Source organism: Nycticebus coucang, chromosome 17 (assembly GCF_027406575.1).
Source record: "Nycticebus coucang isolate mNycCou1 chromosome 17, mNycCou1.pri, whole genome shotgun sequence".
NCBI classification, from domain to species: Eukaryota; Metazoa; Chordata; class Mammalia; order Primates; family Lorisidae; genus Nycticebus; species Nycticebus coucang.
The window spans coordinates 47,780,614-47,799,914 of record NC_069796.1 but is presented as its reverse complement, the minus strand read 5'-3'; the positions used below and the strand labels follow the sequence as shown (position 1 = coordinate 47,799,914).

At 36.2% G+C, this 19,301-nt stretch overlaps 1 protein-coding gene across 2 annotated transcripts in view; it reads right to left on the bottom strand.

Moving 5' to 3' along the window:
- Window positions 1-12,268: 12,268 nt before the first annotated feature.
- Window positions 12,269-19,301, bottom strand: part of SPINK5 (serine peptidase inhibitor Kazal type 5) — a 74,381-nt gene continuing 67,348 nt past the window's right edge. For both annotated transcript variants that reach the window (XM_053567202.1, XM_053567201.1), the window contains 3 exons: window positions 18,704-18,834; window positions 16,463-16,553; window positions 12,269-13,108 (listed from right to left, as the gene is read on the bottom strand). In XM_053567202.1, coding sequence (XP_053423177.1) covers window positions 13,100-13,108; window positions 16,463-16,553; window positions 18,704-18,834 — 231 coding nt within the window. In that variant the 3' untranslated portion in view covers window positions 12,269-13,099. The remainder of the gene's footprint in view (window positions 13,109-16,462; window positions 16,554-18,703; window positions 18,835-19,301) is intronic.

Here is a 19,301-nt window from a genome sequence, read left to right as displayed (position 1 = left end):
TGACTTATAGACAGTTGAAACAGTTTTACCCTGAAAGTCATCTGCCAAAAAGGTGATTTGCATATTGATGCCTTGATTTCTCAGCAGATACAATGCCATATTTGAGAACAAATTCAATAATTGATGTAGTAAGAGAAAAGAAATATTGAAATGACATATGTAAAGGGCCTTATGTGTATAAGTGTTATATTATGGGAAGGTGAGTTGAAATAGAGAATAGAGGCAGTGAGGACACTTCTTTAAAATGTACAGTTGTAGATAACATTATTAGTTGGCACTGATAACCCTTGTTTCTAGAGTACCAAGATATATTCCAATTGTTTCAGGAAAATACCAGCACAGGACAGAACAGAAAAACCACTCCCTGAACTGAGAGACCAAAGAAAGACTCCAACAAGTCCAGCTTAGCAAGTGAACAGAGTTTGTTAGAGGTCACCTACTAGGGCAGCACAGGAGTCTTTTCCACGGGACTTTTTTGCTAGCAAAGTCCACGTCTGCCCTCCCTCAGTGTTGCCTTAAATCTCTCCCTAATGAGTAAAGCAGAGTTTTTACTCGTAGCTTTGCTTGTTTCCAGTGAAATAAATCACGCAGTCTCAGTACCATCCTCACATGCTGTCACACACCCATGTTATGTTAATATTACAGTCAATGTTAATATTTCCACTAGCGAGGATTATAGGATTATAGTTAGCTAAAGGGCACACCACAACAAAGGCTGTTCTAAAGCAGTCAGGCCTGTCCTGAGCTGGCTACTTCAAGACAGGGACATGCTAAGGCTCCCAAGAAGGTGCTGGGCACTCTCCCTGGGCCCAGAAGTTATCTGGGAATTGTTTAAGTCACAACTTTTGCTGAGCACTTCAGACGAATATAGTGTTTCTGTTCTCTGGGGGGACCTGCATTTTTTCCCTCAATCATGTTCTATGAACACACATTTGCTTACTATGATTTAATCATTTAAATGATTTAAATGAATTTGTGAAATATGCATGTCATATTGGTATTTAAGAGACAGGGCAACAAACTCACACAGATTATGTATACTCTATTTAGTTACATGGTTAACCATGGGAAGAGCCAGGTCTCCAAAATCCTAAGCCTGTATTTCTTTTCTAAAATATGTTTTTCCCTTTCTACGATATACCACTTCATGACCAAAATGAATATTCATAATGAAAATTCTGATTTTAGAATGCTAAAATCAGATGTATCTTAAGGTTATAACCATGAAATTTTTCAATACATTCCTCTGTGCTCCTATCTATTATATTTCTGTCTGTCCATACAAACACTGCTTGCAACTTACTTTAATATTTCTACACAATAGAAGCCTAGTGATTTCCAGTTAGTACTGTCACCCACGTTATCTCATGCAGTCTACACATCGTCTCTGTAGAAGATAGGACATAATATCTCTGCTTCACAAATGTCAAGCCCAGGCACTAGAGAAGTTAAGCAAATTCCTCAAAGAAGACAGCTATAGAGTGATAGAATCTTGACCAACACTGGATTTTCTAATTTTAGATCTTGTGGTAACAAGTAAGTGATTATGTTTCTAAGTTTTTAAAAGTGCACGTCTTTCATTCACACTTTATATTTTCCAATAGCATCTTTTATTTTTTATTAAATTATAGCTATGTACATTAATGCATTTATGGGGTACAATGTGCTGGTCGTATATACAGTTTGAAATACTTACAACAAACTGGTTAACATAGCCTTCACCACACTGTCTTAATTATTGTGTTATGACGTTTATACTCTACACTTAGTAGATTTGACATGTACCCTTGTAAAATGCACCATAAGTGTGGTCCGACCAATTACCCTCCCTCCACTCATCCTCCCCCTCCCTTCCCCTCCTCCTCCTCTTTCCCCTTCATCTTGGGCTATGTTCCTTTTGGAAAGAAGTTTAGAGATCACTGAGGGATCTAAAAATCGACCTGCCATTTGATCCTGCAATTCCTCTACTAGGTATATATCTAGCAGACCAAAAATCACTTTATAACCAAGAATTTGCACTAGAATGTTTATTGCCGCCCAATTCATAATTGCTAAGACCAATAGCACCTTTTATTTTCAGATAGAACTTTGAGTATTTTAGTTTGTGCCATTTTAGAATTTATGCACATATACTTTACTCTTATTTTGATCCTTCATCAACTTTTAAATTCTGCATACTAAAATAAAGTGTTCTCCAGATGCTTTTCTGATTGGGATGAAGGGGTCTTCCCAAGTCATCAGAAGCACTTGTTTAGACCTGTCATGGTCTAGGAAGATAACAGAAGTGAGAACAACGGCTCACTCATGGGATGTTAGTGCTGTGGAGACTCCAACAAAGTTTGATGCATGGTTTTCAAGATTTTTGCTATTGTTGCTTAATTAAGAAGAACTTAATTTTCTCAAACATAATTTTATGAGGCAAACGGTAAATGGAGCAGAATTTTTAAGAGCAATTACTTAAACAAAAGTAAATTTTCCAGGATAGCAGCATTTTGACCACATGCCACAAGGTCCTGTGGAAACCAATTTGGAAACTTCTGATGTAAACCAAACTGAAAAAGAAAGTGAGGCCCTACAAGGGATGTATCTTATGCAAGGCCACTCAGTGGATCAGGTTCCTCTATTGTAGACTGAGATTCTTTCTGCTGTGCCACACCTTCTCACACCAACACCCAGTCCTATGTCCACATAGATTTTCTGCCTCTGTTTACTCCCCCAAGGGGAGGGAGGACCTGCTACCTCGGTTCTGGACTCAGGTCTTGCTGCATACTGGACATCATCGCTCCCTGAACATTTTATATGATCGTCCAGGCCAACACATTCCACAAAATCCTTGTGCTAAGTCTCATTTTAAGTGGCCTCTTTCTAGTTTATACCTGTCAGTAGTAACTTAATCCATGAAACCTAGAAATCTTCATTTCCTTTCTTATTTTCACACTAAGTTTTAACATGTGTGCACGCATGCATGCCTTCCTTTCCAAGAAAAATATGGTTTGTTTTTTTAAATTTTGTTCTGTGTTTATTTTAATTTTTGTAAAGTTCAGAGTCGTTTTTAATTTTGTTCTGTGTTTATTTTATTTTTTTAAAGTTCAGAGTCAAAGACTAATGGCCTTTATATCCATCTCCCATGTTTGTTCCTTTCAGGAATGACAGAGAAATTCATCCTGTTTACAATCCTGCATTTTTCTCTCTTTCTTCTTTTCTTTTGCCATCCATTTAGTAACTACTTAGGGATGTGTAAATGGTAGGTAGAATTATGTTAAACTTATTATCCTCACAATGCATTGCCCAAATCAAAAGTCATTTTAAAGAATCCAAGCCCATCTTTATTTGCCAGTTCCTTAACAATTTCAAAGTTTTTGTTTCAAACTAAATCAGCTGGGATTCTAGGTAAGCTAGACTTTGATGTGGATCTGTAATGCACAAGAATTGCTAGTTAGGGCGGCACCTGTGGCTCAGTGAGTAGGGTGCTGGCCTCATATGCCAAGGATGATGGGTTCAAACCTGGACCTGGCCAAACTGCAATAACAAAAAATAACAATAACTGGACACTGTGGCAGGCACCTATAGTCCCAGCTACTGGGAGGCGGAGGCAAGAGAATCACCTAAGCCCAAGAGCTGGAGGTTGCTATGAGCTGTAACCCCATAGCACTCTACAGAGACTCTGTCTCTACAAAAAAAAAAAAAAAAAAAAAAAATTGCTAGTTATTTCTTGTATGATCCTAAACATGGTAGGTATCAACTTTGCTCAATAAATTTGGGTATATAAAATCATCCATTCTTTTTTTTCTTCTTATAAATAAAATTTCATCTGATTCTGAATAGGGGGAGAGTTTGCCTTATTCATTATTGGGGTTTGTGAGAATGTGAGGTGCTTTACTGGTGGCCAGAAAATGAGAGCAGGACCTCCATCTCCGAACAATCACGGTTGCATCCTGCCCACTGAGGGCCCAACCACCATAAGTAGTTCCCTTCTCTGAGGCTGCTCTCCAGTTCTGTACCACACATGGGAGAGGGTAAGGTTAACTGAGACTGAACACCTGCATCTATGGGTCATTAGACACCTTTTGAAGTCATAGAGTCAGGAGTATTCTGCTTCCTCAGAATGCTATCAAGCCAAACATTTTTATTTGTAACTTTACTTTTGTTTGCATTTTTGAAATAAAAAAAAATTTGATATGAGACTTACCCTTGTAACAAATTTTTAAGCATAAGTATGGTGTTGTTAAATATAAGGACGATACTGTAGAATAGATCTCTGGAACTTTTTCATCTTATTTGACTGACTCTATATCCCTTGAACAGAAACTCACATTGCCCCCTCGCCTCAATCCCTGCAATTGACATTCTACTTTGTGTTTCCATGAGTTAGACTACTTTAGATACCTTAAATAAATGAAATTGTACAATATCTGTCTTTCTGTTACCTATGTATTTCACTTGGCAAGCATATGACAGGATTTCCTTTTTATAGCTAAATAATATTCCATTTTATACATATATATGTATATACCATATTTCCTTTATTCCTCTGTGTATGAATATTTAGGTTCACTCCATCTTTTGGCCATTGTGAATAGCACTGCTGGAGGGCAGTTATTTCTTTAAGATCCTTATTTCAATCATTTTGGATATAAACCCAGGAGTGGAATTGCTGGATCATATGATAGCTCTATTTTTAATTTTTGTAGGAAATTCTATACTATTTTCTACAGTGTTTGTACCATTTTACATTCTCTCTAAGAGTACAGAAAAGCTCCAATTTCTATACAGCTTTACTAACACTTATCTTTTTCTGATAATAGCCATCCTAACAGGTGTGAGGTCATATCTCCTTGTGGTTTTTATTTGCGTTTCCCTGATGATTAGTGATATTGAACCTCTTCTCACATAACTGTTGTCCATTTGTTAAGTCTTCTTTACAGAAATGAGTATTCAAGTCTTAGCCCAATTTATAATTGGGTTATTTGTTGTGGGGTTTTTTGTTTGTTTGTTTTATTTTTTTTGCTATTGAGTTGTAGTGATATCATATATATGTTAGATAGTAACTCCTTAGGAGTGTTAACTCACAAACTCCTTTTGCAAATATTTTCTCCAGTTCTGTAGCTTGCCTTTTTACTTCATTGACTCTTCCCTTTGCTAGTCAGGAATGTTTAATTTGATGTAGTCTAACTTAGTTATTTTTGCTTGTGCTTATAGTGTCATATCCAAGAAATCATTGCCTAGACCAATGTCATGAAGCTTTTATTCTGTATATTCTTCTAAGAGTTTTATAATTTCTGATCTTCTATTTAAGTCTTTGGTCCCTTCTGTGTTGGTTTTTAAAAGGATCTAATTTTATTCTTTTGCATGTGGATGTCAAGCTTTCCCAATACCATTTGTGGAAAAGATGCCTAGCAGCATTCTTGGTCAAGTCTCCTTTATTTTTCTTGAAATGTTTATGTCTTATCTTTTGGTTATTTTCCAAAGTACTCAAGCTACTAAGAATAATGTCTTTCCCACTATCTGTGCTTTTGTCTTATTTAACTTAATCATCCTCTGAAGCAAAAGTGCACACTCTTTTTGGATAGCTTTGTGTTAGAAATAAGGAAAAAGTACAAAAGAAGCTAATTTATGGATTTCAATTATTGCTTTCATTGTTCATGTTGTGATATTGTTTGCTTTACATATAGACTTTAAAATTACAGTATCAAAATTCCATTTTTCCCTAAAATCTTACCTTGTGCTTCTAAGTAATAGCTAATGCTATGGTTTGAATGTGATTTATTCCCCCACCAAAACTCATGCTGAAACTTGATCCGCAGCATGGTGATGTTGGGAAATGGAGCAAAGTGGAAGGTGTTTTTGTCATCAGGGTTCAGAAATAATCTATTCATCCCTCATGAATAGATTAATACCCTCCCATGGGAATGAGTGAGTTCTCACTGCAATGAGATGAGATTAGTTTTACCAGAGAGCAGCTTGTCATAAAAACGAATTGGCTTCCTAGGCTCTCTCTTGCTTCCATTCCTGCCATGCCCCTGGCACATACTCCCTAACTTTTTCACTTCTCTATGTTTTGACCCAGTAAAAGTCCCTCACCTGAAGCCAGTCAGACATGGTGCTATGCTCTTGAACTTCCCTGCCAAATCCTGAGGTAAACATATATTTTTTCTCTGTAAATTATCCAACTTCAGGTATTCTGTATAATAGCAACAGAAAATGAAATAAAACAGCTAATCTGAGGGCGAACAGCCCCACCAGAAATCCTTAAGTCAGCCGTCATGGATGGGGCTCACCCAACTGCTTCTTTTGCTTGCACAAGGATAGCCTCTCTGTGGGAAAATGTGGCATTACCTAGTCAGCTCTTCAATCAATATCTGTTCTGTTCACAAAGGCTAGAACATAAGCAAATATCCTTATCAAGACCTCATTTTTACAGAACATAGCAACAGAAGTTCAGGCAACTTTCTTCCTTAAAGGCTCTAGTGGATCCAGAGATGATAATATAATAGTTGGCAACTTCTCATTTTATTACTGCCACTCTGAAATACTTCCATGTAAGTCAAAGCATTGGGATTCACTTTTTAATCACTAATTCAATCACTATATGCAAAATAAATCTGAAAGTGTACTTTCTTCTACCACATAATCCGTGTATACCACAAATATGTGTAAAGTATACCACAAATATGCATAAGTGGCCATTTCTTCAGAAAATAAACAATTTCCTCTAAGGTTATTGAATGTAAACTCCATCCCTTTTTCTTAAAAACAATAAGATAGATAATCATATTTGCACAAAGAACATGAGACTGGGGTTCATGAGGCTAACGGATGTGGTGTAAAGAACATTAGATTACAAGCCATTTACTCGAATTTGTATTTCTGATTTATTTCATGGAATATGCTCAGAAAATTACTTTTCCACTCAACTTCAGGATTTCCATATATTAAAGATATTGGAAAAATCTTTCCTAAATGTCTTCTAGCTCTTTCAATGCAGGATTTTAATAACCCGAAATAAATACTTTTCTCTTATTGAGATTTCTCTTAACTATATATATCTAGCTGATAAAAAAATTGGTTGAAAGTTAGTACAATGTTAATTACACAAATACATTTCACAGGATGTTTTTCTTGGCTTAAGCTACCTTTTGCATTATTTTTAGCTTTAGCTCATATATTTCTGAAGACCATTTTATAAACAGAGCCTTCCTCATGAGGAGATGGATACACTTTATAAAGTTCATATTTCATGAAACTAGCTTATTTCCAACAGAGCCAGCTGTTGTCAGTGAGTGCCAGCAATTTTTAATTTGTACCAGAAAGATAATGCAAAATCTCTAAATTTTTAAAAAATTATGTCCTTTGACCAGAACTGAGTATTTGTCCTAATATTATTCTCTTTTAAAATCTTTATCCTAAAGGTCTAAGTTTACTCAATTTTTTATGAGCTATTCCTCCATGTATGGTACTAGGCACTAAGAATATAAATGAGAATATTAAATGGCTTCTATTCTTAAAGAAGTTACATTTCAGTGAGAGAGGCAGACTTGTAAGTAAGTAATTACTAAATAGTGACAGTGGTAACATAGGTGAAAGGACAGGATGTTACAGGAATATAAAGATGGGATAAATAATTCACATTCATAGGGGTCCATGGTCAGGAAAGATTTCTGGAATAAAGTTTCACCTTTGCCAATGTGAGAGAAAATTACTCTATAGATTGGAGGGATAGAACTTATAAAATGGAAGGAAAAAAGGGAAGAGAAAGACCAGGGGTGATGATGAGAATATATTATGAGGAGGAGACACACAAAAAGGAGTTCCAAAAATTACTCAGATGTAGATGGGAAGGTAGGCAATGCTAGACTTGAGGCTGAAGAGCTCAATAAAGGTTTTGAAGGACCTGAGAGTTCATCTTGGGGACTAGAGAAGCCACTTCAGGGTTTTAAGCACTGTATCCTGAAATTCTAATTTTAGATAATTATTCTATCTACAGAGGAGGATGGAATGAAGGGTTTTCTACCTGGCACAATTGAATAGAGAAACCGCAGCACACTGAATCCAAATCAAGCAACAGTCCTTTACTGATTGGCCAGGCCAAGAGCAGATACATACTTCAAAGTCTCTTAATCCCCTACAGGGATCCTCAAACTTTTTAAACAGGGGGCCAATTTGCTGTCCCTCAGACCGTTGGAGGGCTGGACTATAGTTTAAAAAACAAACTATGAACAAATTCCTATGCACACTGCACATATCTTATTTTGAAGTAAAAAAAACAAAATGGGAACAAATACAATCACACCGCCTCATGTGGCCTGCAGGCTGCAATTTGAGGACCCCTGCTAGAAGAAGGGGGTGGAAACCTTTATAAGGTGCTTTTGGTAGGGGAGGAGAAGTCCTTAACGGCAAGCAGAATTTCACAAGAGCCAACACCTGTTAAGGGGAGTGCTCACAAGGGGAGCTGGCTTTCACAGGATTTTGCAGTTATTACTAAATTCTTTCAGCTGAGCTTCCTGTTTTTTTTTTTTTTTTTTTTTTTTTTTGCCAGGGCTGGGTTTGAACCCGCCACCTCTGGCATATGGGACCGGCGCCCTACTCCTTGAGCCACAGGCGCCACCCTGAGCTTCCTGTTTTAAAGGGGGAGTGTTAAAAGCCCTTAGTAAAGTCTTTAGCAAGATGGAGTTAGGGCATAACAAGGGGAGAAGACTAAAGTAGAGAGATCAGATGTAAGCCTGTTATAGTCAATCAGGAAAGGATGATGGTGGCTTAAGCCAAAATGTTTATCAGATTTGATGATTAGCTGTGGAGGTTGGTTGGGGGTGGGGAAGACAAGGAGAACGGCTAAATCAGGCATCCTCAAACTTTTTAAACAGGGGGCCAATTCACTGTCCCTCAGACTGTTGGAGGGCCGGACTACAGTTTAAAAAAAAAAAAACTATGAACAAATTCCTATGCACACTGCACATATCTTACTTTGAAGTAAAAAACTAAATGGGAACAAATACAATTCACACCGCTTCATGTGGCCCGCGGGCCGCAGTTTGAGGACGTCTGGTCTAGATTTTCCATTTGTCCAGTTTTGCTTTGTTCTAGTGTAGTGTGGCTGTTTAGTGACCATTTTCAAATAATTTATACCAGGGAATTGAACAGATCTGTCTTTTGAAGAAGTCATTTGCAAATTTAAGAAGACCTGTAAAGGATGATGACAAACAAGTCTGTCAGAAGGTGACTGCAAAAGTCTATAGGAGAGTAAAAAAGGGTCTGAGATTTATAAATAAAAAAATACAGAATGCAAGATTTCATAGGCTTGAAATATTCATAATTACCATAACAGAAGAGAATAAAGTGCATAGATATTCCTGGAAGATGATGACACAGAATCGCTGAAAATAATCCAGGAGGAGCTGCATAATTAAATGAAAACCCCATCAAAAAAGACAAATATTTTATTTGATTATCCTCCAATTTAGTGTTCCTAAAATTGACACACTATTTCTCTCTGCTCTCTCTTCATGCTTGAACAATGATTTATAGTCATATATTATTTAGATAGAACTTTAGTTTCAACACTGGAAAGAAAAAGGGATCAGTGTGCCAGAATACTGCCCTAGAAAGACCAGGACATCCTGTTTGGCTTCTTTCTGTAAAAGGAACAGTTTGGGATACCAGCCACCATTGGTAAAGTCTCAGCAAGTGTCATTTGAAGTCTCATGCATAATCTGACTTTCTGAAGTATGAGACTGATCTTGGTCAAAGTTAATCAAGAAGACTATGAAGTGCAGCAGGCAGAGAATGGTGCATTCAATCTGCCTGGTTTCCATGACAAAGTACCATAGACCAGCTGGGTGGCTTAAACAACAGAAGTGTATTTTTTACACTTCTGGAGGCCCAAAATCCAAGATCAAGGTGCCAAAAAATTCAGTTTCAGGTGAAGGCTCTCTTCCTCATAGCAGCAGTAGATGGCTGCTATGTCCTCACATGACCTTTCCTTATCCACAAGCACATCTCTGGTATCTCTCCCTCTTCTTAGAAGGACACCAATCCTTTTGGATTAGGACATTGCTCTTATAACCTCTGTTAGCCTTTGTTTACCTCTCTAATGGCTCTGTCTCTAAATATAGTCACATTAGGAGTTAAGGTTTTCATTTATAAATTTTGAATGAACACATTCAATCCATAACACAACACATAGGATTGGGGTACAAATGTGAGCTTTATTTGCCCTGTGCCTTTCTCAGTTTCAAGCACATATTAAATTTGCATAAATGTCTATTTTTGTTCTTGTTCTATTATTACTATCATTATCATAGAATGAGTGTGTTTAGTGTTTAAGGTTATAAAAGCGGTCAAAAAGAAGAAAAGTTACAAATGAGAACAAGAGACAGATGCTTGTCCATTACCAGGTTGGTCTATATCAGAGAAACTACCACCCATGGGCCAAATGTGGCTCACCACCTACTTTTGTAAATATCATGTTATTACAACACAGCTGGGGGAATGTGTTTACATTATGTAAATTTATGTATTTGCATTTATGTACACAACAGCAGCATTGTACAGTTACAAAAAGTCTAAAATACTTATAATGTGGGTCTTTACAAAGAGCTTGCAGATCCATAGTCTAGATAAGTTCTCTCCTTGGGTAATATATATATATGTATATATATATATATATATATACCAGGTTAATGTGAGGGTACAAACAACCAGGTCATTCTTGGGTATTTCTGCAGCCTGAGAGACAGGAAACCTTCAGTAAAGTTTCTCATATGAAAAAATAAGAAGTTTAAAAGGGATAGATCTCTGAAAACCCATATTCTAAAATGGAATCTGTGGTATGAATTATGAAGAAATACGTAAGTCTGGGATAGTAGCCTAGTAAGGGTGATAGAAATATTTTTATTTCTTTTAGTTCTATCTCAGGATCATTTGTCACCTCCTGGTTTAGAATTTTAGGGCTGGTTTTGATTCATCAGTGCGAAGAGTCTGATTTTTATTTCCCTTCTATCCATCAGGAAATATCTCAGGAACTAACTCTAAGACAAGCTTACTTGATACTTAGGGCAGCTAAAAATATGTTACTGTTTTGACACAGATGACATCTTATATACACTGCTTGCTTGTATATCCAAAAAGAAATCATCTTTCATCTTTTTAAATCCCAAGTGTTGAGTCGACCACATTTACACAATCTTGAGCCTCACTCCATTCTTAACTTCATCTTGCTTGGCTTGGTCCTATTCCTGACACTTGCACCTCTGCCTCACCCTTGACCCTCACCCCTGAGGTCACTGGGTCTTTCCCCAATCCCTTGCCTCTTCCAGATGACCAGATCCTCCAACCCACTCTGTTCCTCAGCCACATTCTCTCTTGGATACGCAGGATGGTTAGCAAGGATTGGTTAGGTCTTAAGAATGGGATAAAATTTTTTGAGCGTATTACTTATTAGGGATAAAATATATGTAAAGCATTTTTGTTTAGATCTCAAAGAAATGTTCAAAATGTCATAACAAAACCTCTTCTCCAAAAGCATGTGTCATAGCTACAAAAAAAAGGTTTCTGGATTTCGTAGGAATGAACAGGAAGGAAATATGGGAGATATGATCTCATATGTCACAGACTATCTAATCAGATTGCGTACACCTTGGAATTGCCAAAGAAAATAATTCACCAGCATTTTCTCTCATTTTTTCCTGGAGGGACTCCATATTTTGCTTGCATAAAAGATGATTTACAAGGCTTTGTCCCCTTTTCTTACTGACAAAATAGAACACTGACAGAATAGAACAGGGACTTATTTATTTTCACTCAGCTACAAAGGACAAAGATCACAAAATCCTATTTTAATTGATCTAGTGGAGACTTACTTTTAAAAAAAAAGAAGAAGAAAAAGTACACAATTAAAGTTGATTTTTAGCTGCTGAGAACACCTATGATTTCACCCTCTGGAGTTTATTCAGCACCAGAACAGAATTATCAAGTGAACAAAATGAATAGGTAAGACTAGGTAATGACAAAGTTTTGCCATGGAGGCAGGTGCTTAGAAGTTTTTTCTATAATGCTTGGGTCTCTCCTTAGATTTCCTTTATCATTATCTCATAGTAGAAATGTGTTTTCTAACAAGGAGACCTCTGTTGACTTGGAGTTACGGAGAACCTGAAATATGGCTGGTCCAAACTGAAACATGCTGCAAGAATACAATATACACCAATATCAAAGACCTAGTAAATAAAAGTTTATATTAATAACAATAATAGTTTTGATATAAAGGGCAAAATAAATTAGTTAAATTAATGTTACTCATTTATTTTGTAGCTACCAAAAAGTGTAAAATTATGTATGTGGCATGCAATAGACTTCTGTTGGGAAGTGTTGCTTCAGAGACTTGCACACATTGGTAACTCAATTCCTTAGTCTTTCCCAGACAATGGATACAAAACCCTGACATATGAAATTATCGAGGTAAAACAAGTGGACATGAGAAATTACTGGTTGTGTCTACAGATGGGACCTATGTGTCTGAGAGATCATTTTGCCATTTATGGACATTTAGAAGCTGGTATAATGATGAGAAGTCAAGGGGAGGCTGATTCATAGCTCATTTAACGTCACATAGTTGTTGGCTGCCTAAGAGCCTGTATCTCTCCACCTCTCATGGAGACACTCCTTTCCAACTCCAATAGCATCTTGACAATGAAAAAAGTGAGCATTTTCTGTCCACCAATGGGCTTAGCAAGACAAAAAGGTAGAGTTTATTTAGTTTCTATAAAAACAAATTCCAATGTTCCAGGCAGTGACAAAGAAATCCCAGGTAGGGTGCTGTGCTGAGTTTGCATTTATTGAGCAGGCAGTGGGGCAGACAGCCTTGTGATCAGTACATTTCCTGAGCACAGACCAGGTGGAGACATCACTGTGCTCTCAGATCACAGAGTCTAGGAGGAAAAAGATGGAAAAGACTGAAAATCAGTGAGTCCATTCCCAACGGCTCTGTATTGTTTTCTACAGTAAATAAGGCGAGTTCTGAAGAATTCTTTGTATATACAGATGGTGAAGGTAGGCAATTCAGAATTGAGGTGTATGTTTCCCCTTATGGCTTTCATGAGTCCTCCCATTATTTGTCCTAGAACACAGAGAAGATGGGTAGGTTAGATGCTGGAATTTAAGGATACCACAGAAATGTGAGCTGTATAGTTACAGTTTCATCTTAATCAAAGAAATCCACAGATTCCACCATTCTGACAAGAAGCATAGCAATTTTAAACCACTTTCATAGTTTATATAATTTGATTTAATGAGTATTAACAGAGAAACTAGTATGTACTACATGTTAAGAAACCAGAAAAATGAACATGGCTTATCTCTGCTCTTGATTAATGTAAACCTCATAGCATTAAAAGGTATAATTACACCATTTTGCTGATGAGAAAATTGAGCTTCACATATTTGTAACTTGCTAAGATTTCACAGTTGGTCATGACTTGAATCCAATTTTTGTAACACTAATGCTTTCCTATTATAGATTAGGTTATTAGACTATACTCATTTGTCTGCCTTGCCTGACTCATCTATGCACTCATATACTAATGAAATCAACACTCAAAACATTAAATTAACATCTAGAAAAATTTTGAAAGGGGTCAGGGTCTCAGGAAGTTTCCTTCCACATAACTGCACATCTTTAGTTAGCACCATCTGGGGCGTGAGCAACACTGTCTTTGCAACCTCAAACCTGCATTTTTGTGCTTATATCAACTCCATGAGGTTTCCTTTGGTTTGAAATTGGCAAACTATTGCCTTGATGTGCCCTTGAAAAGTCTTTATCATGAAATTGAGAATAGTCATTCCTTTATCTCACAAAATAATATAGGAATTTATTTCCAATATAACAAATCTTTTCATTGAGATAGTGTCTTCTCTAGAGCCCCTGGGTTTTTAGAATCTCCTGACAACTAAGGAATTATGCATATGAAATAAAATTACAAGATCTACATTTAGACCCAAGATATTATACTAAATAAAGTTAATAAATGACAAAGTTTCTCCCAGGCCAATTTTCTGTACAATGGGGAAGTTGATGATCTTTTCTCTAACCAAAGGACTATTTGAGGTTGCCAAAGGAAAATTCACATAAAACTCTAAACAGCTACATTAATCTTGGTAGTTACTGCGTAATAGTTGTCGTATAATTGAAAGCACCGTGACTTAGATACTATCTATCTAACATTTCCAGGAAAGGTGTGACTAAGTGACCTCTTATTCCATTCTTGGGATTCTAGACTCTTTTAGAGAATCTTGCACTCAGAAATAAAATTCAAACAATAGGTTCATTATATATACCCATAATAGTCAATAGAACTACTCTGAACCATCACCTATTTATACAGCTGGTATCCAAGATCACCCCACTGAGTCAAACAGAGAGAACTAAAATTTTACCCATGTCCAATTTATCTGTTGTTATAAAGATTTGTTCCCCTAATGAATATCATAAATAATTCCTGTCCTCATGCAAGCCCAGTGCTGTGCATGCTAGTGTGCCATGAGAGGACCTTGGATGCGCCATGAACATTTTAAAAAATAATTAATTAAATTATGTTCAAAAGAAGTTCAAAGCACAGTAAGTATATATTTTTTTCACTCTTTCTTTTCCATCAACACAATCAAATGTGCTCCAGAATTTTAACTTTAGGCTCAAGTGTGACCGGAGATACAAAAAGAAAAGGTTGAAAAATATTGCTCCAGTGGAAAGCAGACACCTAGAAATAAAAACAAACAACATAAAAAGACCTCCCTTAGAAAACCCTGCATTCTGAGCTCTGTCACGATTTGTCATTGTTGGAAAAATACATTTTATCAGTATAACCCTATGGAAAGTAGCTCATAAAGTACTTTCATAAAGTAGCTATGGGATAGGAGTCACAAGGAAGTATGGTCTCAGGGGTATCCATTGGACCTGTGTAAAGTTATGTTACCTCCTCATCCTGAGATATATGTAACCAGGTGTGTTTGTGAGGACAGACAATGGTATATCAATAAAAGGGGGGTAAACTACTAAAAATTTATATGTAATAAAATAGAAAACACAGTATATGGGACTAGAGTAAAAGTTTAAACCCCTTTTTTATAGATTCTGATAAAGATTTAAAATAAATAAATGACTTTGTCAAGGCCACAGGAGAAAGAAATCTCTTGATTTCATGCCAGTCCTCAGCCTACTACCTATTCTACCCTGTTAGCGTGAAACCAGAAGCACTCTAGCTTAGAGTTCCCATTTTCCCAATTTCCCATATCAAGCACTGTTGAGATATTCTTTTGAATATGGCCTCATGTACTGATTTTTGACTAACATCCCTGAATCTAGACAAATGGTTTCCAAATCCATATTACCAAAGCTTTCTGTGTCAAAGGGATGGAGTGAAGATAGTAGTGAATAATAATAAATTATTTTTATCAAATGTAATTTATTAAAATATTGCTTATTTTTAAAAATACATAAATTTAGATATAATTTTATTAAAATATAATTCATTAAAAAGAATGTATTTAAAAGAAATAAGCACAGTTCCAGGGGATATTTTTCTAAGTTCATACTCTGGATTTCTTCCTCTAAATTTATATTTTGCAGAATCTAAGGCATAGTAATGATGATAAAACTAATAAAAGATGCCATTAATTCTTCAGGCACTGTGCCAAATGCTCAAAAGTCGGTGTTCATTGAATATTTTCATAGTTCATTGAGATCTTTGGTTTAGAGTATTTATGTGATTTGACAGAGGTCTCATAGGTAAGAACATCGAAAGCTGGAATTTGAGCCCATATTTATCTTATTGCCAAACTGGAAAATTCCAGTTTTCCAAGTTACATACCATCTTGCCTGAGGAAGAGACTACTCAAATACATTTATCAGGTAGAAGTTCAGACTCAGTAATGTATATTGAAATATGTTTGGTTTAAATAAAATAGGTCAACTTTAAACATTGGGAAAAAATGTAAATGCAGTATAATGTGCAAGGATATGGGTTACATAGGAATGAATTTAAACCCAGCTTTGTCACTATCACCTCTCTTGATCTCAGTCTCATCTTTTTGTTGCAGATGTTAGAGAACAAAAACCTACCCTGAAATAAGTAATCTTTTTTTTTATTAAATCATAGTTGTGTACAATAATGCAATCATGTGGTACAATGTGCTGATTCCATATACAGTCTAGTATAAGGGTTTGAAATAAGTGATCTTACCTTAGAGACTTTCCTCATAAACTATCTATAAATGAGCCCAGTAAACAGTTTAAAATGTTAACTCCCATATTATTGTCATATATTTTGATAACTACTTAATTATCTTCACAGTGAAAATTCTGGAGTCACCCGACCTAGTATCACTTCTCTGGCCAGAGAAATGTCCATTGCCTGTGCAAGAGAATAAAAGCAGAAAACGCTCCTAACGTCACAGTCATGGGTGCCAGTGTACTCACAGACTCAGGCGTACTGACAGATGTTGCTTCTGGAGTGCTGCTCTCCTTGCACGTCCCAGTACTCTGGATGTGTGTATTAGTTTGGTGCATCCTAAAAAAGATTAGAGGAAGTGTCAACAATGGGAGAATCCATAGTTATCAAGAGAAAAGAACAAGGACCAATGTGAGAGATATTTGGGCATCAAACCAGACTGACATTAGGAGAACCTGGGCTCTATATTCAGACATTTTCTAGCAGGTATCATCCACTTTCAGTCTCCCTCTTCTGCTCCATATTTTTCCCAAGCACTGAACTTATTTCATCACATTTCATTCACTAATATACTCATAGTATTGTTACATGTTGGAAATAAACTTGGACATAATGGTCCAAAGGTCATTATTTTGTAAATGGAAAAATTAGATCCCATAGAGAAGGGTGACAATATCAGGTATCTCTAATGTGACTTGGGAAATAAAAATATAGCAAGATGCAATAATACAATGTCAATTTTATAGTTGGAAGGAATCTTAAAGCACTTGAATTTGATTTTTCTCAGTTAAGACATATTCTGAATCAAACATCTTCTTTGCCTCTTGATGGGAAACTCATTTTCTATTAAGGCAGTGCAATTCATCTTTGGATATTACTTAAGTTGAAATTGTTCTCCTATAACTTCTAGAACCATTGAAACTAACATTAGTCCTTCTAGCCTGGTATCACCTGAATCTTGACTTCTCTATAATATATACTTCCGGCTTCTTAGCCAAACAAGTCATTTTGAGACATGTTTTTTTTTTTTTTTTTAACATTTTCATCATTTGAGTTTCTTACTTTAGAGTACCCTTGAGTAGAATATCACCTGTTATGGGTCTATACAGTTAATGGACATTTTGAAGAAAATTATATGGCTAATTTAGACTCTGACATTCACAATGAAGAAGAGTTGAAAGATATGAAGATATGGAGATAGGTATATGTAGTAGCTGAATTCCTGAGTAGTTACATTCATTTCCTAAACAAATTACCTGGATGCTCTGAGCCTCACATTAACCTTCTGTATAATGAAGACACTACCACCCCACAGAAGATTGCAGGGATTCACTGAGTGAATGTGAAAGTATTTTTTCTACCAGACCTTACCTATAGATGCAAGAACTTGTTAAAGCACTCATATTCATACCTTATGCTCTGAAGTATGTGAACTGAGGGGTAGCTTATCTTTCATGAGTTATTTCATTCAAATAGGAAATTAATGTAAATTTAAATATTTTTCCAAGACTAAAAAGCAGTGTTAAGGAGTCCTATCTCCATGACCTGGGCCTTGCTTACAGTGTCTTAAGAAGGCTAAAGTAGTGCATGGAACACCATGTAAGTCTAGGGTAGGTGGGATGGAACAATCAAGGTTCATCACCATTAGAAGCTGGTCAAAGGGAAGCTGGGAGAAGTTGAGAATATGTATAGAAGGAGCAATTATTACCCATATCAGATAGCACTAGAGCACAAAAGCAGCAACAAAGCTAAACTCAATAATAAAAGTATTAAAATGAATCTTTTATATTTACCCTAGAATAAAAATATTTTTATATCTAGCAGTTCTTATCAATAACCTGAGAAGTTAGCTGTTCAGAGAACCATTTCCATTTCTCCAGTGAAGAAAATGAGATACAGAATGATGAGATTAATATACCCACAGGCACACAGGTAGTAATAAATCTGAAAGCAGACATCAGGCTTGGTGTTAATTTGGGGGCTCTTTCTTTTGTATGCTGCCACTTTCCTTTTGTAGAATACCATTTCCTTCAAGAGGAAGGCTTAGAGAAGATGGGAAATCAGTGACTCTTTTGTAGTTATAAGGACCTTTCAGATATTATCAGCTGAGCTGACTCTACATGGCAGTGGTTCTCAACTGTTTTTCTCTTGAACACACAGTATGGGTGATGTTCATGCCACCACACCACGAGTGTTTACAACTTTATATAGATGTTCTGTAATTATTGCAACCCTAACACTTTTTCCCCTTCTCTTTTACTCAGTAAAGCATATAAAAATGTAGATATAAAATTTTACTAAAAGGTAAACTTTAAATCTTTTCTATTTTATACAAGAAAGATAATTCACAAATTCTGAACTTTTAACTTCTATGATTCATAAATTATTTGCAATACACCGCAAATAGATATCAGTGCACTACTATGGGGTAACATTATAGTCAAAAACTTCTATACTGGAATATATGATGGGGTAATTTGTATACTTACAGGTTTTTATGACAGAGCACGCAGGGATTTTTGTATGTCTGGCCATCATCACCACAGACAGGCTGTGAATTTTGTGGGCAAAGATAACCTATCCTGGGCAGTACCCGGTAGTCTTTGCACATCTCAGAATCCTGAACAAGAGAAACATAAAGCAGACTTGCTGAATGGCATTCAAGGGGAGGGCTGGGCTAGAGGAACCTTTCTGGTCTCCTAACCCAACTTGAATGATTATAAAGGAACTGTGATATAGGTCTTATGAACTCATATATTTCTCTCATGCTATGTTAGTGAATTTTACCTCTTGGTTTTGGCCATTTTTAACTAGTGAAAATAAGGAAGCAAAGAACCAAGAAATAATGATATAATAAGAAAGCAAAACCCTTGTATAAGAAGAGACACAATAAGCTGGGGCACGCCCATAGAAAGAAAACTAGGGTGATAATCATGTTAGAAATGATATTCATTATTTAAAATAAAGTTACTGGTTATAGGCATTGTAGAAAGCAAAGACTTATTGCAGCTCAATTCATAATTGCTAAGTCATGGAAGAAGCCCAAGTGCCCATCAATCCACGAATGGATTAATAAATTGTGGTATA